Genomic DNA, 26332 nt, shown 5'->3' with positions numbered 1-26332 from the left:
CACAAAGAGCACTGTGAGCAGTGGACTTAACAAGCCTGGTTTCCTGTAGCTCTTCCCCATGCATATTTTTTGTTATTCTAATAATTTGGCTGAGCTCATGCTGCAGCCTCTGCCTCCACGTAGCATTTTCATGCATACATCCTGCACCTCAAACAGCCTGCACCCTACCGTGATCTATGCAACACTGGAGGCAGATGCTGGACAGAAAGCCATGAAAAAGGTTATATTAAGAAAAAAAGGGAAAAGGTGAATCTGCTTGTTTGATAGAAAAGGGAAACTAAATACTCTTTTCCGTACTAACCAGGATGGTATTTCTAGTTTAAATCAGGAGTTGCTTTTCTGGTCAATCTGTAAGTCTCCCCTTAAAAAGGTGTTTAAAAATTGCATTTCAGTCTGCCTGAATGTGCCAATTCATTTGTAGGCTGTTAAAAGACAGCATCCTGTACGATGTCACAGAGGAAGGCAGCATTGCAGGCTATCCAGAAATAAACAATTTATGAAGTTCATAGAAAACTGTGCTAGCAATTTAAAATCCATGAGTTCTGGGTGTCTTTGAGAACCTTTTATGATAGAAGTCACAAGATCCCACTTGAAACCAGTATGTGTGATGCTGGTAATCTCTGTAGTTGTACTAAAACCTTAGAAATTGGTAACTGATTTGTTTAAGGCATGTCATGAGTAACTACGTTTTATAATAAATAAGAATCCTTCCCAAAAATTCTGTGGGAAAGTTCAGCTTTGTACTACTGGACATACCGTACTCCAAAGGAGGCTGCATTCTGGTGATATATGAAATGGTTTCTGCACACGTAGCAGCCTAACAAATTAGCTATATTTGTAGTGTTTGGATTATAAGGCCACAAACATCAATAAATATATGAGAGAAGCTAATGACTTTTCAGCATGTTGTGACAACAAACCAGCCAAAATTAATTTCAACCAAAGTTTGTGGAATAAAGTGTTCCTGGTGGGTTCATCAGCAATCCTGCAGACAAATTGAACATCAAAGATGCAAACTCATGTGAAACCAGGTTTAAAATATAATCTTTAAACTACAGGCGAGCAGGCATAAATACTACTGCAGCACAAGAAATAATTGATACTGGATGTTCATTCTTTAATGTAGAAAAATACAGGCAATTTCTAAAGTAAGAAACTATGCTAGATTTATAATGGATGGCTGAGGTGAGCAGATACTTTATGATTACACAGTACACAGTGTTAATACTTTTCTACCCATTCAAGTCTTAACAGCAGTTCCTTCTAGAGGGAGAAAATAACGGCCCTCAGTAATTCTTTAGCAGGCTGCCAATTTTCCACATGGGTTTTGATGGCTAAGAAAATCAGGTTTTCCTAGTCTCATGCTGCTGCAAGGAATACAAGACACCTAGTAACTCTTGTAGGAATAAAAATCCCATATTTCTAAAGGAACAAATTATTTCCTAAATTTTTGTTATGTAATAAAAATGTTATTAATGAAAAAAATACCTATCTAGTATCTAGTCTGGTTTTATTCTCACACTATTGATTTGAAGGCTCATCACAATTAGAGTTCCTCAAGTGTGTAGCTGTGCGCTATGCAGGTGCAGTTATTTCAGAAGAGAAACTATGTTCATAAATCAAATATGTATTTCAGCACCAGCATCCAACACTCAAGAGGGAAGAAAGAATGGAATTTTAAGTATCATATATTGATTATGAACCAAATTTTGGCTGCCTTGGATAGAGGCACCTGTCCAAAAATTCACAGATAAGTAGCAAGCAAAGGAAAACCTGTTGGCCTCTAAGCCGTTTGGAATGGGTGCTGTACAAGCCCTTCACCATCTGTGTAGGGTATGGTCTCTTTCCTCCTAAAAATCACATCACAACACAGCAGTCTGATGGAACCAGAGATGCATTCTTTGTACATACAACTACCTCCCAAGGCAACACAATGACACCAGTTCATTACATCCACCTGACCCATCTCCCACTGGTAGGAATTCAGATTACCAGCACCCCTTGTGATGCCATCACTGCCTTGTTGCTGGTCATTTAACATCTGGCCAGAGATGTGCATTTGAACTGTCACACATAGACATACATCAGCCACTCCCAGTCTATATATTTGGGTATGAACACTCCCAGCTGGCACTGAAAACCATGCCCCAAACTCCTACTTCAATACGTACACAATCATATCCTAATGCTGGCTTGTTATCCTTAGTCTGAATCTCTCTAATACCTTTTTTATAACTTGTTACATCACAGTGTCTAAGTATTTGTGTGAGATACTGAAGACCCAAATATTTATGTCAGAGAGGGAGGAAAAATCCCATCAGCATCTGTTTGCAGAAGTGAAACAGTGGAACTGAAGTGTTAGATAATCTCCCAAAAAGATGTCAGTATTTTCAGCTGCCTGACAGATCTGTCTGCTTGTGTGAGAGTAAACAAGAAAATGGCTCAGCCATTTGGACTGAATTTAAGGCAAAACAAAGAACAAATTATCTATTTTCAGATCAGGTCTCCTGCTCCAGTCTACAGATGTTCATTGTGATTTCCCCTGTAAGTCCCTTTGGGAACAAAGATCAATGCACTGTGTGCCTGGCCAGCCTTGCTAAAGTATTGGCAATCTGGAACAAAAGCAAAATTAAGTAGAAAAGAAACCTTCAAACAGTAAAGACACTAGACACATCTCAAAACTCCATGTCTTACATTTTCCTGGAAAGTAGGGATTGTCCTCCTCCACTCACATAAGGTATTTCCACAGAACTGGTGTCTGAGTTCATCTGAATTTTGAGTAATTCTCCTGGTTTGAATGGAATTAGTTCAGATTTATGCTGAAGCAAGACATTAAACTGAAACCAAATGTCTTTAATAATACGTCTTGATCTTTACCAGGAAAAGACACAGTTTATCAGATGCCAAACTTACCTCTGTAATAATGAAAAAGTCGTCACCAGGCTCTCCCTGCACAACAATTTTTTCTCCATCTTCAAACTGGACAGGTTCCAGTGCATCAGCCACTGTCAGCCGCTCCCATTTGTCCAAGGACTCTAAAGTATTGAAGATCATAAAACTTTATTATAAAAAGATTCTTACTTTGGCTGAAGATTCATATCTAAACTGACAGCTCCGACATGCCTGGTTCTGTTACAAAAGAAACATTTCTCTCATCCATGCACTTTGTACAAACTTCAAATTGAGAAAATGAATTTATTCATTGTGCCTTAAACTTTCATAATCACCCAGATAATAATCTTAAAAGTTGGACAGGACAATTTGACAGTTCCCCAAGTCTGTGGTCTGATCTGCACTGCCCAGATGCTGCCTAGCTGTTGTGAGATACTACTGAGATCCTCTCTTAACACATCGAAACCCAGATGCCAGAACAAGTCCTGCTGTTTTTTCATCAGAGTTGCTCTCAGATGGCTACTGATGGCCTTCTTAATAAGCACTGGAAAGGTGCTAATCCAAAAGAAGACTCTTTTCCCATGTGTGAGATCAGGAACCATCGACATCAAGAGCAAGTCCCTGTCAGCACAGTGGCGGTGGAATCAGGTATAGCTCTGTAAAGTTGCACCTCTGTTCCATTTGCAGTTTTGGCCATTGGGAATGCACACAAAAGTGCAAGAGCTATTTTTCTTTTCCTTACGCCACTTAGAGAGAAAAAAAAAACTTCAAAGTAAACTTCAATAAGAAAATATTAACAGTCTATTTTATAAGTAAAAGAACTCATAAAGCCTAGCTCCTGCCCCTTTGTGTTCTTATCACCTACCTGCAGCTGCCACAAATCCCCTATACCTGCCTGGCAAAAGACAGTCTGCGTAGTGGCTGGTTCTGGGCTACTCACTGACCTGCTGGCTTCCTCCCAGTGGCTTTGCTAAGGGGTGAATTCTACCTGCTCTGCTCTCGGGGAGAGGAAGGATGCTCATCTGTGTCTCTCTCTTCTGCCTGTTTGCATGAGAATTCAAGCCAATGAAATGTATTTGAACTTCTGTCTTTCTATCAGATGTGACTGAGAAAAGCAACAGGTTTAAAAGTTATTAGAAGAAACAGATAACACAATGTTATAACCTCCACAGTCTTAAGAAGTCGGGCTAAAATTCATTTACTAAATTTCTGTTGATTCTTACTCATCTCATTGCGAATCACCAAACAATTTAAGTCAAGATATGGCTTCTGATAACAAGACTAGATTTAGGTTGTTTGCTCAGACTGTGGTTTTCCCATTTTGTTCAAAATATTGCTTAGAATTATTGTGGGAAGGTGAAAGAGTTGTTCTCTAAAATTTAAAAAGCCTTCTGGCTGAGCTCAGAAGAGCAGACAGAGCCCAAAAAAAAACTAGATCACATTGGACAATGCACAAAATGTTAAGTTTTGAGTTGCTGGACACACATACATCTATCTTTCATATTTTTACGCACTTCCTGTTGCAGTTTGAGGAATAATTATTTCTAATATTTTTTCCACTTATAATCACTAATGCTCTTTCCTGCTATGGTCTTTGCTGTAGAAACATTAATATCAAAGTCCAAGCTCACATTGTCAATGCAACATTCAAAAGTGCTCTGTTTGACTAAAAATAAGCATAAAACTCTTTCATACAGACTAGAGTAGGCTTTTTCTCTTTTTTTTTTTTTTTTGAGAAAGAACTCAGCAATTAACAATGAAAAGAAAGAGTCCCTTTAAACTTCTTCTTCAGTTGCCTTTATGAAAAATTCAAAGCTAATTCCAGCTCTAGTCACGAAGTGTCTCTCTTTTGTCCAAAGGAATTGTACCACTACAAATACATTGGTTAATGGTTCTTGCAAACAGAGTATGATATAGAAGTTTGTACAAGATAAAACTCTCAAAGTTTTAGTTGCGGAGTTGAATTCAAACATCAAATAAAGTAGACCATTTTTTTATTTCTAAAAAGTACATATAATTCATGTCTTTACATTTAATTAAAAGCTGGAGAAAAGATTTAAATGGAGTAGTTATATCTCTTTAGATAAGCAGGTACTGATAATCTAAAAAATCCGTAAGATTTAAAAATAGATATATTCTTATAATTATGTAGCTAGTTACAGACAGTAGGCCTTGAAAAATATGTGTATGAAGCAGGTAGAGATTTTTCCAGTGAGAAATCACTAAGTTCTGACCGCAATAATGCATGAGGTGAAGTTGACTTCCCAGTACTGTGTTGAGATTTCTAAAATACTTTGCAGTTTTCCAGCTGTCACCTACTATTTAGACATGTGAAATAGATCCTTAAACACTTCACCTAAATTCTCACAGTTCCTGAAATGATGTGTTATTTTGTCCAGTGCTTTTCTGTACTTAAAAAAGGTTCAAATCTTGAAGTCCTTACCCATTTTTTACTGAGATTGAAGAACCATACTACAAACTAGGATACAATTATATGGCAAACCGCATGTTTAAGGAAGCGCATCTTTGAATAACCTTTCTACTCTGAAATTGTTTTGAGATGTCTCATTGTTGTAATTGCTTCCTATTAGTACAGGTGCAGAGATGTTTGTTTTCTTTAAATACTCATTGTAATTTAGTATAATTTAAGCTTTTAATTTAGAAAGATTTAAATTAAGCATAAAAGAAAGCATTTAAATGATGAAAATTTCATTAGTAAGTGAGTAATACACTTGGCCTTACTTTAAGCACACAAATATGATTGAAAATCTCATGCACAGAACCTCTCAAAAGTTCAGATCTGTTTTCATTAAGACTCTCTCGTATTTCAGGTACCTAAGCTCAAATCATGGAGGAATACAGTAAACATGAAATAAAGTGTTTAAATAGTAATACAAGTACTTTAATTATATAGGAAATTAATCCTCAACCGTTTTTTTCAAAATAGCCCTAGTAGAAACATGATGGCTCTCCTACAGAATCAACGTTTCATTGTACTGTCTAACACTGTCCTCGTTATTAGAAGTTTTGTTCTCCTAATGGTGATTGATTGGTCAGGCATTATGGGTTTGTTGTTTTTCCTACTGAAGGCCATCAAGAACATGTCCGAATTTCGTGGCTATCACATTAATCAAAGGGAAACAAAATCCAAGGACAAGAAGCTAAACAGATGTTTTAAGAATGTGAGACAGAGGCTGTAAAAGACAGAAGAAAAAAATCAGTCCATTTTGATTTGTGAGGGTAGTTTGCTTAGTGCACTTAAATACAGTATTCTTGCAGGAAAAAGCTTCTCACCTGTCACCTGAAAGGATGTAACTAGACTTCATGATAAATTCATAACTCTGTACTGCTTTTTCTTCTATCTATATGCAGTTCAGTAACAGCAGCTACTGAAAGGTTACCAGTGCACGCCTGCTGGCATATTTAAGGAAAGATTTGCCCTTAACATAAATGTTCAGTGCTTATTAAAGAATGAGAAAAAAAAGTCCTAAAAAAGGGCCCTTTACACTTTCTTTCCTTAGGAAATGACGCAACTGTGAGATCTCCTGTTTGACCACCATGGCTTTCATCACGCCATCAAAGACCAAAATTCATTCAGCCAGCATGTCTAACAGAGGAACTAACACACAAGTCCAAAGGGCAACTGACCCAAAATGGAGACCTTGCTCAGGAATTCTTCATACATCTTCCGCTTTCTCAGTGTGCTGCCCTGTTATTAAAGGAGAGAGAAAAAGAAGGTAGGACATTATACAAAGTATTTTTGTGTTTTCTTCCTACAGCTGCTTTTTTTTTTTTCCCCTCTGCTTCCAAATCTTAAGCATAGCCAGTATAAACAGCCTAAGGCAAATGTTTCCCCATAAAATGTCTGGGCAAGTTGTATTCCTGATAAGCAAAGACAGAAGGAATCAAATTCAACCCTGGTGTAATTTCACTGACTTCAGTGGTGTTACTGGACACCAAGGGTGTATTGTATCCATTATTTACAGGCACTCATTTAAAGCCAGAGTTTCATCAATTAACTGTTTAGCTAATTCAATATATATCTTGTTACCAATGAGGCCCTACTAGAAGGGAATTTACAGTTACAAAGTAGGATAAAACATAAAATGCCCCCTCATGGGTCCCACCGTTTTAGGTCAGAACCTCTTTCATGACAGGAGTGTTTGTGTGTAAGCCTTTGTTTTTATCGTGTACAATGTTGTATGTATTGTTACAGCTGAACAACCTATTCAAATTATTTTTAACAAGATTTAAGTGTTTTGGAGCAGACAATCCATCAATGTATGTGCAGCCACCAGCAAAGTCATTCCCAATTTAGTGAGACTTTTTATGTAACAAATTACTGAGAAAACTTATGCTTACATGAAGTCTGATCACCACAGAAAGGCACTCTTAAGCAGCCATTCCGGAAAACATTATTGTCAGAGATATTGTCAGTTATGAATAAACACAGTGCATCTTTACCAAGACAAAAATTATTAATTAATCTATAACTCCTTCAGGGATACAAGCGACTGGAAAAGAAACCCGTCCCAGGTACCAAAGAGGAATTCCAGAGTCTTCCTTGCTACCCTGTAGTTTACTGTGCCATATGACAACCCACATCATTTTTGTCTGGATAAATTCTTGGTAGATATTGAAGGTTGTCCGGTGCCTGCTAGTCAAATCTACAAAGCAGGAGAACAGCATAGAGGTGATAATGCTCATCTTTTGAAGGAAAGGAAATGAAGATGGCATTTATTCATAGGCCAGAAAGAAAAAAGCAAATGTCAGTGTCTGCCACAGAAAAAGACACTTCTCTACTCCTCAAAGTGAGCATTGGTAAGTGCTAGAAGCAGAGAAAGTGGGGATATACAAAGGAAAAGGAGAAGAAACATTTCACCCTTTGCTATCAAAGCATTCAGAAATACTTGGGAAAGGCTACTGGATTCAAGCACATTGATATAGCTAAGCAGTTAACATGGTCCCTCTTCCTACACACACTGTTCAGTTCAGGCCTGATCCAACAACCAAAAGAAACAGTACTTCTTCCACCAAATTCAGCAGGCCATGGCTCCAGCTTCTAGCAAGAGCATCAGCAGAGGCTGCCAGGGCCTCAACTCCTGGGCCACCTCTGCTCCAAAACAGTCCCAGCACCAGCAGAAACTGCTGCTCCTCCCAGATATCCATGGATCAGCAGCAGCCACCAAGGTCTCCCTCCTTTGCACCCCTTTCATAATTTCCAAGCGTGGTGCTGACAGTTGGCCTCTCAGAGATAGCATCACTAACCCCTGTCTGACCTCTCTGTCTGACAAACCTGGTTCTCAACCTCAGAGGCCCCCGGAGCATTTGAAGTGCCAAAAAGAAAAAAATGAACTTCAAACAGGGGAGGCTCTGCAAACCACGCCAAATCCTGACAGCTCACCATGAGACAAAGAATGGAAAACTGGACACTGCGCAGTTGTTGCTTTCCTCCCTACAATCGAGTGGAAACTAGACCAGCAAAATTGACAGCTGTGGAAAACCAGATTGGTGGTTTAGCGCGATGGGCTGGGGCACCCAGGGACAGATGTGGAAAATGCTTTTTAAATGACTGTGGACACAGACGAATTTTAAGAAGCAGTAATCAGCAGCCATAAGTGTCGCCTGACCACAGCTTTGAGTATTTAGAGACGCAGACAAGACCCAGGAAGGTAGGGACTGCTGGCATCCCGGCTGGCCCAGAGGGCAAGAGCCCATCACTTCCTGCAGGACGATGGGTGTGTTAGCTCTTGGCTAAACTAAGAGCAGAGGTACAGAATTCACCATGAAGAGAAGTGCATAAGCAAAACAGAAGGGGAAAGAACTAACTGAATGTGCTATTATCATTATCTGTAATGTGGTATTATTTGTCTTGTGTATTCATTATCTCGAAACTCAGCTACAACTGGGACTACTCTTCATGTATAACTTAAACACCCCATGTCTCTAAATGATACTACTGACATAGGTAAGGGAAAACAAAGCCTGTTGAAGAACTAGTGGGTGAGGTTTTAAAATCCTATTTCCCAGCATATGCAGTGAAACCCAAGGTGATCCAACTAATGGCTCGTAACTCAGCCTGTAGAATAGCTCCTTGCAGCCCTCCATCTCTCCTGGAGGAGACAAACAACAGCCTCCAGGGTCCCAGGAGCCACCCGATAGCTGAGCTTCATCTTACCATGCCAGGCATGCACAGAAGATATCTCTGCATTTATGTAGCATGAGGCTGGTTCCCAGTCAGCACAGCTAGATCCCAATTCCCCTTCCAGAAGGACAGAAGGAAGATGTATAGTTCACGCTCAAGCAGGGGCCAGAACATCACTTTATTTTTGCTTGTGTGTGTTTTCCTGCTCAAGCTTTCATAAGCACAAGGGGAAGAGATCTTGGGAGAACACTAATATAGGATTAAAAACAAAACAAAACACACACAAAAAAACAGCAGTAGAATTCTTACAAGAAACCAAAGCATGTTCTTATTGCCATTGGTATTGATCTTCTTTCTTGGCTATGTAACAGAGAGAACATGCTGACTGCCTACTTTCCCACCTTCCTCCATCAGCCCAATATTACCGTCTCATTCCCCACCATGCATGCAGTGTTACCTAACTCCTGATTTCCTTTTTATACTTGCTTTATTTGGTCTAGCCACTTTACCCATGAGGCCAGGAATATGAATACCACATAACCTCTTCTATTGCCCTTCAAGTAGTTTCTGTAGGAGTGTCAACCAGCACTCTCACTGGGATATGTGCAAGTCTGATCTTATGCCGTATTTTCATGGTTATTCTAGAAGCAGCTACAAATCAGACAGTAATAATATCTGCAGACTAGGAGATACCACAAATGCTTCCCAGGAGAGGAAAATAACAAGAGTGGGTCTAGAGACATTAGAAATGGGAGCAGAAAATAATAGCATGAGCTTCTGTTCAGAAAATATAGCTTAAAATACAAAGGAAAAGAGCTCCAAAACACAGACATTTGAGGAAAGGGAGAAAGCTGGAACACAGTAAAGCTGAAAGAGATTGACAGATAGTAGAGGAGAACCTGGTTTGCAACATCATCCTGCAACAAGGCTAGTTTGGTCTGTATACCCAAAGACATCATTTGGGAATGAAGTCCCATCTCCTTGGCTCTGATGTGACTATACCTGGTGTGTTACACACTGCCTGGGTACCTCTTCTCCAGAAAAGTGCTCCAAAGCTGAACCAAGCCTGCAGAACCACTAAAACACTTGGGGAGAGCTGATAGGGAAGGAGCAAAACAAATTCAGCCCATATGTGTTAGCTCAGCACTGGGATCATATGTAAACTATGCTCATAGTTAACATGCATGGTTCTGAAGTTTTTAAGCAGACAGTGATAATCACCTACAGATATATGACAGAAAGATTGGACAATTTAATACAGCATAATTTGACATAGCTCAAAGTAATAGGAGAAAATTAAGAAAATCTAATTTAAGATGAATATCAAAGAAGTTTTCCCAACTTAAGATTTATTCTTTTGCAGAAAAGCTTCCCAAGGGAAGCAGCAGAAATCTTACTGCTCGAGCCAGATAAAAACAATAGTAAATGTACATGAATAATTCTGTACTGGCAGGGTTCTTGATGGCATGTTCTAAAAAGTCTTTATTACTTCTGCTTTTTCTAACCTATTAATATCTTCTTATTTCAATAGTTGCTGCTTCTCCCTCTCCCCACTTTCCTTTGTTCACTTTCTCCCCAATTCTTAGCTGTCAGGCACAACCTCATCTTCCTAAAGACAGAGGTTCTCCCTAATTATGAAGAGTCATTAATATTCTAATCTGCAGTGCTCCTCCCTGAAACTGTCACAAGGAGAAACGAGAGCACCTGCATTTGCCAAATCTACCCAGAAAACAGCTCAAAGACATTTTTAGGGCCACTTAACATAGCAAGCACTGGCTTTAGCTTAGGCAATACACAGGCTCTGAAGAGTGAATGTCACAGAGATTACAGTGGGTCTTGTTGAAAAGGACTGACGCATCTATTTTCCAGCTGGCTCTTCTTCACGTCCTCTGTTTTCTTCCATTTTTCCTCCCCATTTCTCTGATCTGTTCTCTGCCCTTCTTCCCCTCTGCTTGCCTCTTTGCTTTGTCCCTCCAGCACTCTTACTGTCTTCTTTCTTGTTCCCTTTTTTCAGCTGTGCAGAAGGGCTGGCTGGAAATCTCCATCCAGCCCATCCTAGAAATCTCCACCTTCAGTAAGAAGCCAAACAAATGGCTACTGAAAGGCAAAGCATGGCTCAAGTTTCAAATAAAAGAGTTATGCTGGCAGGTATGCAGCTGGCAGGAAGCGCCGGAATGGCCTTCTGGACTGTTCCAGCGCCGGTTAATCCCCATGTAAACCTGATATTGAATGATGCTTAGGGTGTACATTCTTATAGGAGACTGAAAAAAAGTCATAGAAACAATGCAATAGTGGCCATCAAAACAGTACCCACAAGGTCCTGGTGCTATGATGTGCAGATGTTAGACAGAATACAGCCTCTGGATTTGCTTTATGCTTTGGCAGCCATGCAATCTACAATTTATGAAACACAAAGTCCTTCTGACTTGACTTCATCTGAGTGGAAAAGGGCACTTGCTAAAGAACTTGTTCTCAGATTCAAGCTGTGAAAAGATGGCAAAGCAAAGCCAAAATAGCATAAATAAAATGAGGCATAACATTAGGAACTGACAAACCTTGCTTTATCATTACTTATATCCCAATATTACAACTTGTTTTCTAGGAGCGAAGTTTGCCAAACAGGCAAGAACTATTGTATACAATGCAACTTCCCTCTCAGGGCCAGGTATCTTGGACCATGGGAACCATAAGATAGTTAAATTATCCCAAATCAGACTCTCTTATAAAAGAAATTACAAGAAATTAATACTTCAAATTTCCTCAGTCTGGGAACTGAATTGTCTGGGGGATCAATCTGATGTTGGGATACAGACATTTGCTTCTCTGGTATTTGTGGTATTTGCTATATTTAGAATACAAATACTGTACTACCCTGGGATGTTCCTCACTCTGTGATGCTCTTGAATCCCAATTGCAAAGAAGAAAGCAGCAACATTTTAGCAACTGAATTAGATGAGAATCCTAAGGCAAAAATTCCTTTACATCTCTCCCAGAAGAATGTAAATAATTAAATAAAGAATACATACATAAATTTCTGTTTGCGGATGTACACACAGAGAATATGTACATAAAAAAAATTACAACAGTGTGAAAAGTACGGAACTCAGCACAGATAATTTTATGAAGCAAATGGAACACACAGATGGGTAGATAATTTGTGAGCGTACTGAGGTGGGAACATGTTGAAGTGTTTTTTGTAATCCATCTAGTATGATGAATTTCATGGTATAATACTTTGTCAAGGACTGCAGTGAAAGCCAAGCAGTTTCTCTGCAAATCTGAACAAAAAGAACTATCCCAACTTTTACAATCATCACAGCTGCTAAAACAAACTTGAATGTGACCCTCAAGCCACCAGGGTACCTAAGCTGAGACAAAGAAATATAAAGAAATATATCTATTTTAACAAACTTCTTTTGGGACAGGCAAAAGTAATAAATGGATGACAACTGTAACTAAAAGCCAGCAGGAACTTTTTGCATCAGGCTTTGTCTATCCAGGAAAATGGAAAACCAAAACTCCCAAACCTCCTGAGATACATTTTATTCATACCATAAACCAGTCAGTATCGATGAGACTTCTAAGTGGGGAAAATGGCACTAAGCAGAAATAAAAACCAGAGCTGACTGAATGTGAAGCAAAGAACCAAAACAGAGCCTGCAAGGAGAAATGAGGTACAGAGTCAAGTGTCTCATGACAGGATAAAATCTTTTTGGCAAGTGTGGACCTGAAGGCATGATTCACAAATAAATATTTACAACTTGAATAAAATTTCAACACTAGCTTGAGAAAAACGGGGCTGGTCATGGCCAGGAAGGAATGCAGACAAAAGAAAAAACATTATCACGGGTTATGGAAGGACTTTATCTGACTACAGACAAAAAAAAAAAGTCTTTGTAGAAAAAGGTCATTGATTTTTTTTTTTATTTTTTTATTTTTTTTTTTTGCAAACAGGAAAAGTACTTGCAAACGGGAAATAAAAAAAAAACACTGCTCCCTCTCAGTTTTTGAATCATCTTAAATGATATATTTCAAAAGTTATCCTAAGCGTTACTACTTCTCATTTAAAGGCAGAAGCATTTCTACATCTAAAATATCCAGCAGCTTTCTAGAAACATAAGGTTAGAGGCTAAATGTCAGAAAATAATCTTTCTGGGACTTGAAAGGCACCTACTACTGCATCTTAAAACTGAATACAGCAAGAACAGCCAAGTAACGGTGGAGTTAGCTTCAAGTAAGAAACGCAGACGCTGAAACATGATGTAATTAATTCTTCGGCTTGAGGAAATGTGCAGGGAGCCACTGTAACCTGCCTCATATGAATGCACAAAGACAGGCATCTTATTTCACCTACAGCCAAGAAATTATCCACACTGCACCTACAAAGAAATGAGAAGATGGCAGAATCTATGTAGTCTGGGGAAGTAAATTGCTTTTGCAGTGGGCAGCACTAAAAATGGGACATTTTTAATACTTACATCAGTTAAATCACCTTGCTACCGGAAATATTTCATGTCTAAATATGAGAATATGACAACTATGCTGTCTGTGTATCTAATGTAATAGAATTTTTAATGGCCCCAACTGTAAAGAAAAAAAAAAAAAAGGAGAAAGAGGGAGAGAAAGATGTAAGGAAGTTCTGTTAAGTTAGAGGTCTCATCCAATGCAGAAGATGAGCTTACTATGAAAGGTACAGTGGCCACCGGTTCACAAAATCTACATGAATTTGAAACGCAGTTATCACTACACTAGAGCCAAACAGAAGTAAATGCATGATATTCAACTGATATGTATGGCTAAAGCCAGCATTACAAACATAGCCTATTCCACTTGGACTTTAATCCCTTTTAGTAAAATCCTGTCTCTGCATCTCCTGAAGCCTGCTATCAGATGGTAACAGACACATGACTGAATTGCACACAAGTTTGAACCACGTTACGTTCCACTGTTTTCATCATTGCTGAGACTGAAATTACCTCAGGGCTATAAGGCCTGTGAATCTTAACCTTAAATTCTTAAATAGCAAAGTTAAAGGCAGCCATAAAAAGCTATGCTTGAAAAAGCCAAAGAACGTAGGCCTTGTACTGACATTTATTTTCTATCTACATTCCTTCTCTTTTATACTTTCAATCCTTCCTTGCAGCATGCAGGTTCATTGCACCCATTATCCCAGACACCCCTCCATTGCATCTGTGTAGGATATGGGACAAGTAAGTTCAATGTGCCTTTTAAATCTGTTAGGAAGTTCTCCTGCCCTATGGTTTAGAAATATCTTGAAGAAAGGTCTCAGTTACTACTGACTACTTCCCTGCACTGGGAAGCATTCAAAAATTTCATCCTGCTTAATGACAGGAGAGAGAAGACAGTATGATTCTCAACATTATTCCTGTATCTTGTTGTGGAACTAGCAGGCTGAACATTTGGGGATAGAGCATATTTCCATCAGCTGTACTCTCCTGGATGTCAGCGTGGTGTTCATTTATGTGATACAGAACCCAGACCATGAAATACAGACTGAAAAACAATAATGTTTCAAACAGACATCTAGCAGTCATCACAAGTATAAATAAAGATCATTCTTACACTCAGTTGCTTAAGAACTAATCATTTAACTGTAAAATCTACTCAATCCTTTTGCTAATTTTTCAGTTACCCATGACATCTGCTGGATATATATATATGATCTCAAAATGCACATTCCTTTATTATGCTGAGAGCATAGTATAATTTTCTTCAGATCATAGTGAAACAATGCAGCTTTTATAGGAAAGTCCTATTGAGAAAGAAGCTTTACATAGAGCTGTTAATTATCCAAAAAAAAAATAATAAAAAAGAAGGAATATTTTCTGGAAAAGGAAATGATAGGCACATTGAGATCAGAAACAAACACTCAAAAAAAAGTTATGTCATTGCTAAAGATAATTATCTGTCAGAGTTTTCATTATAAACACACAACTCAAGAACTGACAGCAAACCCATAACCTAGCACACACCCCAGGTGCCCAGAAGGTCTGCTGAGCTTTGCTGCAGAGATCAGGGAGTCTGAAAGGAGCAGGGCCATGAACTGTCAGCACAGACTGCAGCTTCGCATCCTGTGATATCTGTGGCTGTGTGCTGGCTGACAAAGATGGAGGGCAGAGTCCAACTGAGGCTTTTTTTTTAGGATTTCCCTAGCATTGCCTGCCTTCAAGAGTTCATGATACAAGTTCAAAGACCCCATAGGCAAGGGGTAGTGATGACATTTTGAGATGAACAAGAAGGAAAGGACTTGCATTAGCTTAGGTGGGTAAGGGAAGCCTGAAGCTTTCATAGTTGTCAGCAGTTATTCAGGTATAACAGTTATTCATAACATTATTCAACTGCATTTCTGAATCAGCATCTTTCTACTGAATCTTGCTACCTTTTACTTCACTTGATTTTGTTACTTGATATAATTGTCATGTCCTCTCTTTTATATAGAAACGGAGGCTGCAGAGCTTTCTGCCATCAGGGTAATCTGATCACAGAATAAAAGCACTGGCACTACAAAAGAAAGTAAAAAATATTAGCTCCATAAACAAGTAATTCCCCATGAACTTACCATTAAAATGCGTCTGTAGCTGTCTCTGTCGATGCCCCAGAGCTTGAGATCTGTCTTGGCCTTGACCGTGGCAGCCCTGGGTGTACCATAGATCAGTGCCAGCTCCCCGAAGCTACCTCCTTCTCCAATGCTGGTGACCCACTCTCCATTGACATAAACCTACACAAGCAAAAAGAGAAGCAAAACCAGTTTGGAGTTTTAGCTGCAGCTTTCCTTCTCCTGCCAGTTACCTAAAAAGCTATTAGCAGTTTCCTTTCTAATAGTCAATGCTGGGGACACAGAAAGAAAACAAGAGCGTAGCAGTTTCCTCAGTGAGTCACAAAGAGGGCAACAACCTGCTTTGTGGACAGAATTTCAAGTTGTCTTGCTTCAGTACAATGCTGGTATTTACTCTCTGCATTTTCAGCTCCTGTGGTTAACTGGCATCGGCTTTTCCCTCTTGTGTTTGAGGCTCAGACAGTCAACAAGCAGAACTGTCACAACTTTGGCTTTTTATTAACACTGTCAAACTTGAAAGGAAGGAGATTTGTTGATACGTATAATGAGGTTTGCCGAAAAGCACCATGGCCATGAAATTAAAAACACTTAAGACAGGGAAACATCTTCTGAAAAGGAATGTTGTTTTTTTTCCCTCCCTAGGCTTAGTGCCTCCCACATTTAAACGTAACTATTGAAATCTGTTTCTTCCTTAGTGAAGAGTACCAAGTGCTTTGCATTTGGGAAGCTACACACAGAATCATCCTTCATCTGTAACTCAGGCATCTGAACTTGTGAAGCAATGTTTGGCCCAAAGGCTGTTAGATAACATCCTCTCGAAACACGGCATGGATTGATACCACTACACACAGCATCACTCCCGGATGACACAGAATTTGAGAAGTCCTACGCTTGAGTCCTATATAAAAACTTTGCTAGAGAAAAGGGGGCTTAGGCAGGTGCTTTACACTGGGCTGAATTTCTCATTGATCATACAGCTCCTGAGAGATAATAATGTATTCTAAAATGAGTATGGATTGTGTATTCTGCAGCTAGCTTGTAGCCTTGCTGGTAAAAGCCTACACAATAAACCCTTTTCATTCTGTTAATGTGTCAGTGAGTTTAGAGGGTAGGAAAGGCTGTGTGCATTTATCTGGTGCAGAATATGTCCCCCTTTGTCACAGGCCAACAACAGAAATCAACAAGAATTAATTTTACTTCTGTGGAAGCTTTATGAAGAAAAATATAATGAAGAAAATACGCAGGTATCTTTGTCTTTAGCAGGAAATGATAGGAAAGGAAAGGGCCATAGCCTATTACCAGTTGCGGAGTAGCAGATGAACAGTTTTTAAAAACATGAAATAGAAGTGTATTCAAGCTACGCATGAGAAAAGACAGTGACCAAAATAAATGAACTAGGGTCAAAATTCAACGAACTGTCGGTATTAATTTTACTTATACCTTCATTTTATGATGAAAAGGCATATTACAAACTACAGCTGGAATCAATCCCAATTTATCTTCCCAATATTCAATTAAGATCTCATCTGGCTCCTACTGAGGTGAGTGAAAAGCTGTTTCAGTAGGAGCTAGATGAGGCCATGGAGCAGTTCAGCTGATCAAGGGACCTCTTGGGAAAGAGCTGAAAAGGAGCAGTATTAGCATCGCTGCTGGATTCCGGACAATGTTGTGGCTCTTTATGTTCCTGGAGCATCAAAGATCAAGGGGTTGAAATAAATGGGGAAAAGAATCCAAAATAGGCAGGTGGTAGCAGACTGCCAAGAAAGAGCTCAAGCCACAAAAGGTGTTTGCAGCTTCTTTTCTTTGCCACTACAGAAGGAATGACACGTAGGAGAATATCACACAAGAGAATAACAACAGCGTTTCCTTTCAAACTTTTACACTCCCTGCAGAAAGAAATTCGCACAGAACATTGAATTTACTTCTGATTCTCCTCAAAGATGAAACTAGAAAAAGAAGTTTTAAAAACCCTGACAAACCCAAGCATTTTCCTGGTAGGTGAAACAAGCAGGTAATACTGTTGGTTCTGGATCTTTTTTTTTTTTTTTTCTGACAAAAAAAGGAGAAATGGATAAATAGATTTAAGATTCTTAAAAGCTGGTAACATAATGTATGAAAGTTTTTATGAAAATTTGTGTGAAACTCAGTTAATCCATTGCAAACTTGACCACATGCATATTTGAATGTAGGGATACACTCTTACTGTGGGGTATTTCATCAGATGGACCCCGGGTTTACTACAGCTAATTCATGTCCTCAGTACAAACTTCAACCAAAGTCACAGAATCAAAATTGTTTAGGTTGGAAAAGACCTCTAAAATCATCTAGCCCAATCTCTGAGGTTGTCAAAAAATTCCTAGGGTCAATAGGGAAAGTGTAATAGATTTTAATACATTTTGGACTACAGTGTGAATGTCAGTATCCTTTATTAATTTTAGCACACAAAAATACATGTGTTTCTGTGCGCTTTTGTGAAGAACAGTTCTTATTCTTGCACAAGAAGCAGTTTGGTAAAATGATTTGTTAAATGCAGTGACAATTTCATTGAGGAATACAAACCAGGGTTTGAATTAAAAGCAGAAAATAAACTTATTCCAACACCTTTTTAAGAAGTATGGTTGACGTTTCTTTTTAAAGCATTGTGCATTATGTCTGCGGCCCAGAAGGGAATTAAGCTGGTAAAACTCAAGAGAGAGCAAGTGAAGGATGGTCATTTTCTGTTACACAGTTGTTGTAAACAGAGGCTACTACGAATCTGCTTTAAGACTAATTTTACTGTCTTACTTGACAAGACTCCCCGAAAGATGTTTGACATCTAGCCTATAAACAGTTTATGCAAATAGTCATTCCCCCACCCCAAGGGTGTCAGGTTTAAAGTACTCTGAAGTGAAACCAAATCATTGATCTGACAGTCTTTGGGCTCAGCATTCACTCCCCCAATAAAAATGCCATTTCCAATATCAGTCTTCAAAAGACGAAACAGATTGAGAATAACTATTGTTTTCTAAGAGGAAAACCATTGCACATCATTCTCTGAATAGGCCTAAGTCAACAATTAACTTTTGTCTTCATGATGATGTTAAAGTGCATTGATGATACATCACAATGCCATTCTGCCCTTTTACAGAGTTCAACTCCACAATTCCCTTTCAAATTGTTTTTTTTTTTTGTTTTTTTTTTTTAAAAAAAAGATAAGAAGTAGAAAGGAAAGTGGTTCTGCTTGTAAGGTGTAGGAAGTAAAGCTATTTTAGGCTCAGAACAGCTAATGAAAGCCAGTGTTATATGGCAGCAGCTCAGATGATCACCTACTTTATCCTAAAAAAATATTGGGCTGAGGTTTTGGCTCAGACCGTTTTAGGCAATTGGGAACTCTAACCAAAGAAGCGAGTACACAAGTGAATTATTCCTACTTGTTACTTGACCTGCTGATCACAGCTCTGTAATAGTTGGAACCTTCTTTTTTCATGCAGCTGGACAGAAATGTGTAACTGCAAATGCCCAAATATGAGGCGGAATAAAGCCATCAGGACCACCTACTTTCCACAGATCAAGAGTATTTAAGATTTCTATTGTTTTCCACCATGTAGTATGAGCAGTGTGATTCTTGTGGGCTTGAAAATCACGCAACTTGGTTCACTTTAGGTTTTTTTTAGGAGACAAGTGGGAAAAATCGTCTGTGAGCATCAGCGGTTCCGTTCTTCATAGTCCACGATATACATATGTGCTAACTGCGAGAGAATATGCAATGAGTCACACAATGCTCAATGTAACAGGAATGCATCTTGGCCTCATCCATCCTCCCGTTGTCTAGAGAAGCACAATGTGGCCTTACCACAGTAATATAACCATCTTACTTTGAAAGCACAATATGAACATATATCTCTGAGCTGTATAGGAGTGAACTTACCTCTACTACCAAATCTGTAATTTTGTATCACAGATTTCAAGTAGACATTTAGCATTTTTTTTGTTGCCACTTTGTGATCTATGTGGACAATCTAATTTGTTCCAGGCATTGCAACTTTCAGATCTTAAATTCCCTCCCTCAAATCTGTTTGTAATAATTTGTGCTTTGTGTCTTGTCAAGCCTTAATATTTGTTATCCAAAAATGAAGATGAGGTTTAGTTCGTCTTGGAAAAATAAGCAAGTCTTAGACATGAAGGATATTTATATGTGGGTAGTTTTCCCAAATAAAGCCAGTGGTTTATTTGTAGTACGAATGTGTTTTTCTTAAATATAAATACACTAACTTGGAGACTGCTTTCAGTATCCTAAAAATTCAAGCTGAAAACTCCAAGCTTTAAGAAGTTATGTTTAAAATTTCAGAAAGTATCCTTCCAAAATTAGAAAGGTGTCAAACAGGAAAAACCTTAAAGATGGAAGAATTCAAACAAAAAGTGACCTATGGATTATAAAACATAACTAGTTTTAAAAAACAGCACTATTCTCACATAAACCACTATGTAATTTTCATCTTTGTATATACAAACTAGACAATTTGTATATACAAATAAGGGCCTCAAGAAGATTTGAACTACAGTAAAAAGATAATCTTATCTATTGTCCATAATATTACTTTACAGCTCCAAATATAACTTAATACAGTAAACAAAGAAGCTATTTAGGAAAAATACTGAAAAGTTTTCCCTTTAATTTTCACTATACTGTATTTTGACTGCTGTTGTTTTACAAGAAGAAAACCTGAGAATGACTGTAGAAAGTTGCCATGACATTAAATAGAATGGGAAGTTGTTGGGTCTAAAAAATACATCTGTTCTAAAATGGTAGTTGATGGTGCTTTTTAAAGTAAAAAATGTGAGGTTATAAGATTAAAATAATAAACAGGAAGTCACTTTTATATTTAGAAGTATGGATTAGAGATTTTTGCAAGACACATACTTTAGCAGGTGCTTTCAACATCTTTACTGGAAGCTGTAATTTAAGCTCTGCCAGATACATTTTGGCATACGTTCACATGTCTCCAAGCAGAAAAGCTTCCGGTAGACAATTGACCTCTGAAACTTCAAACCTCATGCCATTATCTACCTAGTATAAACTTTATTCATATGCAGGGCCAGGTCATGAGTTTACAATTCTCCTCAACCCTGGAGAGCTAAGGAAGACTGTGATCGGTAACTTTATCATGCCCCTTCCCACCCAGTGCCTGCTTTGGTACAATACCTTTCCCATCCTGGTTTCTAGCACCTGGAATACGACACAGAAAATCCAGCTTCTCCCAGACCCACCTTTTCCTGATTTCTTCATTACAAACGATGTTCTGGGAAGTGCTGCAAAGCAGTAAGGTGATGGCTTACACACTTTTTAGCTGAGTAAGTATACAAGACAGATCGCAAGCTGCTGTAAAGAAATGACCTGAAAATAACAGCCAGCAACCAAGAACCTTTCATATTCAGCTCCTATGGCTTTTGCATTCTTTGAAGAACGCTTTGATTTCTTTAAAGTTAGGTAAAAGTGCTACCAGCATCTCTGTGGATGTCTGCTTTATTAACTTCACAACAGTTGCCACATAATTGCAAATCTTCTTCACTGCCATAAGGAAGTGAGATTAAAAAAACTTTTTACATAAAAAAAATGTGCTCTTCTCCCTTGGTGCACAGTTCATGTCAAGAAGGGCAGCGTGCTTGTGAACTGAGGGGTATTCCATCTTATTGGGCTGGCCACAGTAATAACAGGAAGGAAATGTACACATACTTTAATCTGTGGTTATGCTAACAGGGTGCTAATATTCTAAGAAAGGAAAAGAGTTGAGGATAACATATTATATTTCAAAATACGTTATTGAATCATACTTCCAATTTGACTTTGATTATTTCTAAAAAAATTGGAGATGTTCTTACTTACTTTTCTGGGTGCCTATCCCAAGACTAATGGTAAATTACTTTAGAATGTTTCTTTTTCCTAACTCAGAACACTACTTGCTGCTTTTGTTATCCCCATTTTGTTGGTAATTTCTGTTTGTTTGTTTGTTTGTTTTTTGCTTGGTTGATAGATTTTATTTCAGTTTTGCCCTAACTTTCTTCCAGGGGATGGAAATTTTATGATGGTAACTGCGATTTCATTTATATGTATCTGTGCATGTGCATGGTAAACCTGGCTGCTCAGAGTAAATTGCTCCTTGGATCCACAGTCCAGGCATACCTGCCACTTCTGTGCAGATCATGGAAATGATGAAAGCACAGCCTGGCCAGGGGTTAAAAGCCTCAATGCATATGCCAACACCAGCTGAACTAGGCAGAAAATGGCTTGAGGCTTTAAGTCTCGGGGTCAATTGTCTACTCTCCAAGTAGCTTTTTTTTCTTGGAGAAGGGTGGAAGCATGCCAAAAAAGTATCTGGCAAGGCTTAAATGAACTGCAGCTCAGTTACTAGCGGTCTGGATTTTCTTCAGACAACAAGGATTTTAGCACTGTTGCCCAGAAAGTGGAAGAACTTTTTTTCTGGGGAGCACTATATTTACAGAGTTGACAGCGCACACCCATGGGGGCTGGGAGCCACTGCCTTATACACAAGCAAGTTACTGGGCATGAGCTGCTCTGCACCAACTGTCCTGGTACAAGTTTTAATCTCTGGGGGATAGGGCTTGTTTCCCTGCATGCTTCACAGCAAAGGCAATTTCCATAAGTAATTTCTGTAGGTCCCATGGTGTAGCTGCAACTTGCTCCTGGATGACTGAATATTTCTTGTGCCTTCCACAGTAATTCACAAAGGAATTCATTTATTTTTTGGCTGAAGATGTAAGCAAGGCTTAGGAAAGAGAGAGCACCCAGCTGAGGAGATGGAACTGCAGCAGTTAGGTCCACCAGGATGAAGGAAGGAGGATGTTGAAGGAGGACATCATGATAGTTGGTCACAGAAGAGTTTTTCAAGACATAAAGAGTCAGGAGCTTTGGCTGGTCCTAGAATAAGCACAGTCAAAATGACATCTAAGTCTAATTAGGATGTGTTTGTCCCACTGCTCACGTCAGAAAACTGCCCATCCACGGATCTGGGAAGCGTCAGGATGACATTGTTGTGGATCTTTCCACTTTGATCATTCTCCTAGCAGCTACAGGCTGCTTTCAGCAGTGAGGGTAGTAGGGATTGAGAATGCTTGGGAACATGAAGGTGTGATCTATTCAAAGGAATCCAGCAATTTCTTTTTTTCTTAGAAATCTTTGGAAATCTCTGAGACAAGGCAGGAAGACTGAATATCCCATATCTTATTTAATTGACTGGAAAACTGCAAACTAATCAGAATACAAACAGAATTTCTGCCTTCAACTCTAACAGCATAAAACAAAGCTGTGCGCTACACTCTTTATTTAGCAAATAATGGGTGGTACTTCCCTTGTTCAGGAAAGCACTCCTAAGATCAGTTAATCCTAAACATGAATCTCACAAAAGTCAACAGGATTGCTCACCTGCTTGCTCACCAGCCTGTCAAACCAGGGGTCTAGGATAAAATTTTCAAAAACCTCTGTAGAGTTTAAGAGCCTGTAGGTACTTGCACTGCAGTGGCAATGAGGCTACTTAGTTGCTCTCGTTACTTTTCAAGTTTTACCCCAACTCCTATCTCAAAAACCTCAAAGGCCCCTGAAATGTTCTGGGAAATGTAATATTATTCTGCATGAGACTTTCATGAACTCAAGAAATCATCAATTAAAAATGATCTGGACACGTCTTGAACCATTTCTGGTGAAGATTACTTCTGAAAGAATTTCAACTTTATTCATAAAAAACAAGCAGAACCTCTGATATACAACTAGCATGCTGTAGTAACAGTGCTTTTGAGTAGGTGTCAGGATTTACCAGGGAAGGAAACTAAGGTGCTGTCTTCCCTGACAGAGAATAGAGCCACTGATGCTCTAAGCAACTGCTTCTCAGCATTTGCAGAGATAAGGCCACCTTGGCCACAGAGGCAACCACCAGTTACAGAAAATCTTCAAAGCACCTTGTGTGATGGTTTTACAAGCAGATAAAAAACTAGGCCCTGGACATTTATTTTCCCCACTTTGTCAGTGCTTTGTGTGTAAAAGTGATGTGTGCATGTGGAAGATATCTTTTGTTGCAATTAATTGCAAGCATTTTGAGATTGTTTTCTTAGGTCATTTGGACCCCCTCTGTTCCTGAGCCAAACATTGGAGAATACTTTCCTAAAGGTTTTCAGTGAAGGCAAATTGTTTTTAACGAAGATTAATCTATAACTTCAATAGTGCATTTGCGTATGTTTGTGGGTCTGATTCAAAGCCAGTGAAGTCATTAAGCTCAGTATCAGGACTGAACCAATTATTTTAAAACTAAATTTTAGCACTGTTCTATAAATATTGTTCTTTTATTTTATGGCACTGTGTATGTGGCAATGTTTGCTATTGAGAGGTATGCCTGATAGGAACAGTGAGTCAGGCGGATTTCCTGAGAAGCAGCTTCCAGAGGCAGAGGCAGCATGTGAGGTTTCTCAATTCCCAACAATACCAATTAGATGGTCTCCTGACACAAAGAGACTTCTAAAAAAAACCATAACTTTCACTAAAATAACGGTATGCCTCCTGCCTGGATTTAAAATAAATCACTTTCTCCTTTAAGTATTCCAGACAAAACTCATCTGGGCAGTTGAAGAGCAATGTTGCTAATGAGCAAACCCATCCTACCCAACAACCCTTGGTAGGAAAGATGTGTATAGAGAATTCTGTCAAATGAGAAACTTGCAGCAAAACTGCAAAAGGGTCAGTTTCATACAGCATAAATATGATAAGAGGTGAATAGATTACAATGTGGAAGGCAGTTTCAGAAGAAAGCTGCATTTCAAAGACTTGCTGATTAAACCACCACACACTCCCTTAAACATTTTGTGGTCTAACAGATCACTTTACACTTATAATAATCCTTGCTTTATTAATATGCTGCATTGTTCGTATATTTGGATCTAATTTTAAAAGCAAATTAAGGTTTCTGAGATGAAACTAGCTGCCTGAGGCTGTATCTCAATTTGGAAGAAAAAAAAACACATGAGCTAAGCTAACTGATTAAAGAAAATATTTTCCTTATGGTTGATCTGAACCCTCGGGTGCATTCCAGCATGGTGGCCTGTTCTGCCAAAGACTGCACACCTCCAGGTGTGGTTAGGGTTCTGAAGATAATGTCATTTGCTTGTTTTTGATACCGTATTTTCCTGCCTGAAATGGACAAATAAGCTAGGATGTAAAACATGCCAATTATAAAATTATGCACAAATGACTTAACACAACAAAAGTGAAGTAATGAGACCAATCCTGTGAAATCTATTTCAAGAACAAAGGAGACAGAACCACAGAACATGGCTGGATAAAGTTGTGTGCCAGTGCATAAAAGTTTATTACGCAAAATCAAATTAAGCATCAGACCATAACTGTGTACTTACATCCACCTCGCCTTGGTCAATCACGTAGAAGTTGTCTCCTTCGTCACCTGGAAGCAAAACATAAACGGTGAATGTTTCCTGAAGGTCTGCTAAACTAGTCACTTATTTCCTGTCTCCATATTTAATTCTGTACATATTTGCACAGGCCTGTACACCAGATTACTTACAGGGAGATTCATTTTCTGAAACATCCTTGCCTACTTTCCTTCATAAATCAAACTATCACTATGATTTCTTCCTATTAGTATTTTTCAATTGCATTAATTTATCTCTTTTGATTGATTCAACACTTTATTCAATATAAACAAGCAAGAGGCTTTAGTATATCCTGAGGGTACTGAAGTCCTCCACAACATGCTGCAGGCATGCAGGTAAGTTGCCAAGTGTGATAGCTATGATACAGCACAATGAGGTGTTGAATATTCCCAACAACTGCAAAAATATTTTCCACCTCTAATTACCCTCAGCTAGCCTGTGCCACCCTTGCACACTCTGAGTTGTGCTTTACTTCCTGAATATCTTAAGGAATGAACGTTTTAATTTAAAATACTACTTATCTACATTTAACCACAGCAGTTTGAAACCCTAGAGAGCTCTACATATATTAGGAAAGATTGTGAACAAAAGATTGTGCCCACATCAATGAACTTATGATATAGCCCGCCACTTACAAGCTTTTGGAATATGGTCATTCTTCCCACTAAGCAAAGATGGTGAACTCTCAGATGGAGAGATGTGAATCATACAGTCTACACAAACATGCAAGGGTAAAGAAGAGGGGAAGGATTACCCTGTTGTATGACTGTTTCTCCTGCGATATGCGTAACGGGAAACATGGCATCAAATATGTCACTGGAAAAGAAAGAAAAAATTGTTAATGAATCAGACGTATTTCTTATCTAACCAGTAGACCTACAGCCATTGTTGCATTAAGCCTTCATTAAGAGATATGGTAGAAAAAGAAAAGGAAAATGTTAGTTGCAAGAGAACCCCTGCTTGGCAAGAAACCAAAATAACTAGTTTGGCACAAGCTGTCGTTTAAAACTAAGGCCGTGATTCAGTGCATGCTATTTTGAAAGAACTCCTGAATTATATGCACATAGGCCACTTCTTACAGCATTACACAAACTAGCCAGCTTGAATATTTTATTGTCTAAGCAGACAGATTTCAGATTTTCAGCTGCAATCAGTATGTGTCACAGCAGTAATTGCTAGATGCCTAAATGGGAGCTTTGCTCTTCTGAACATCTGGCCTCACATTCACAAGCAAAACCTGTTCCACAATGCAGAGTACATTTGGAAAGGTAGATGGCTCTAAATTA

At 38.7% G+C, this 26332-nt stretch overlaps 1 protein-coding gene across 4 annotated transcripts in view; it reads right to left on the bottom strand.

The window, feature by feature from the left end:
- Nucleotides 1-26332, bottom strand: part of PRKAR1B (protein kinase cAMP-dependent type I regulatory subunit beta) — a 99798-nt gene that overhangs the window by 17198 nt on the left and 56268 nt on the right. For all 4 annotated transcript variants that reach the window (XM_084536508.1, XM_084536507.1, XM_084536509.1 and 1 more), the window contains exons 5-9: nt 25801-25862; nt 25011-25057; nt 15618-15776; nt 6541-6601; nt 2914-3035 (exon numbers count right to left, since the gene is read on the bottom strand). In XM_084536508.1, the coding sequence (XP_084392634.1) occupies nt 2914-3035; nt 6541-6601; nt 15618-15776; nt 25011-25057; nt 25801-25862 (451 nt within the window). The remainder of the gene's footprint in view (nt 1-2913; nt 3036-6540; nt 6602-15617; nt 15777-25010; nt 25058-25800; nt 25863-26332) is intronic.

This window comes from Aythya ferina, assembly GCF_964211825.1.
Source record: "Aythya ferina genome assembly, chromosome: 15".
NCBI classification, from domain to species: Eukaryota; Metazoa; Chordata; class Aves; order Anseriformes; family Anatidae; genus Aythya; species Aythya ferina.
The sequence above is the reverse complement of the archived record's forward strand: the minus strand, read 5'-3'. Positions and strand labels throughout refer to the sequence as shown.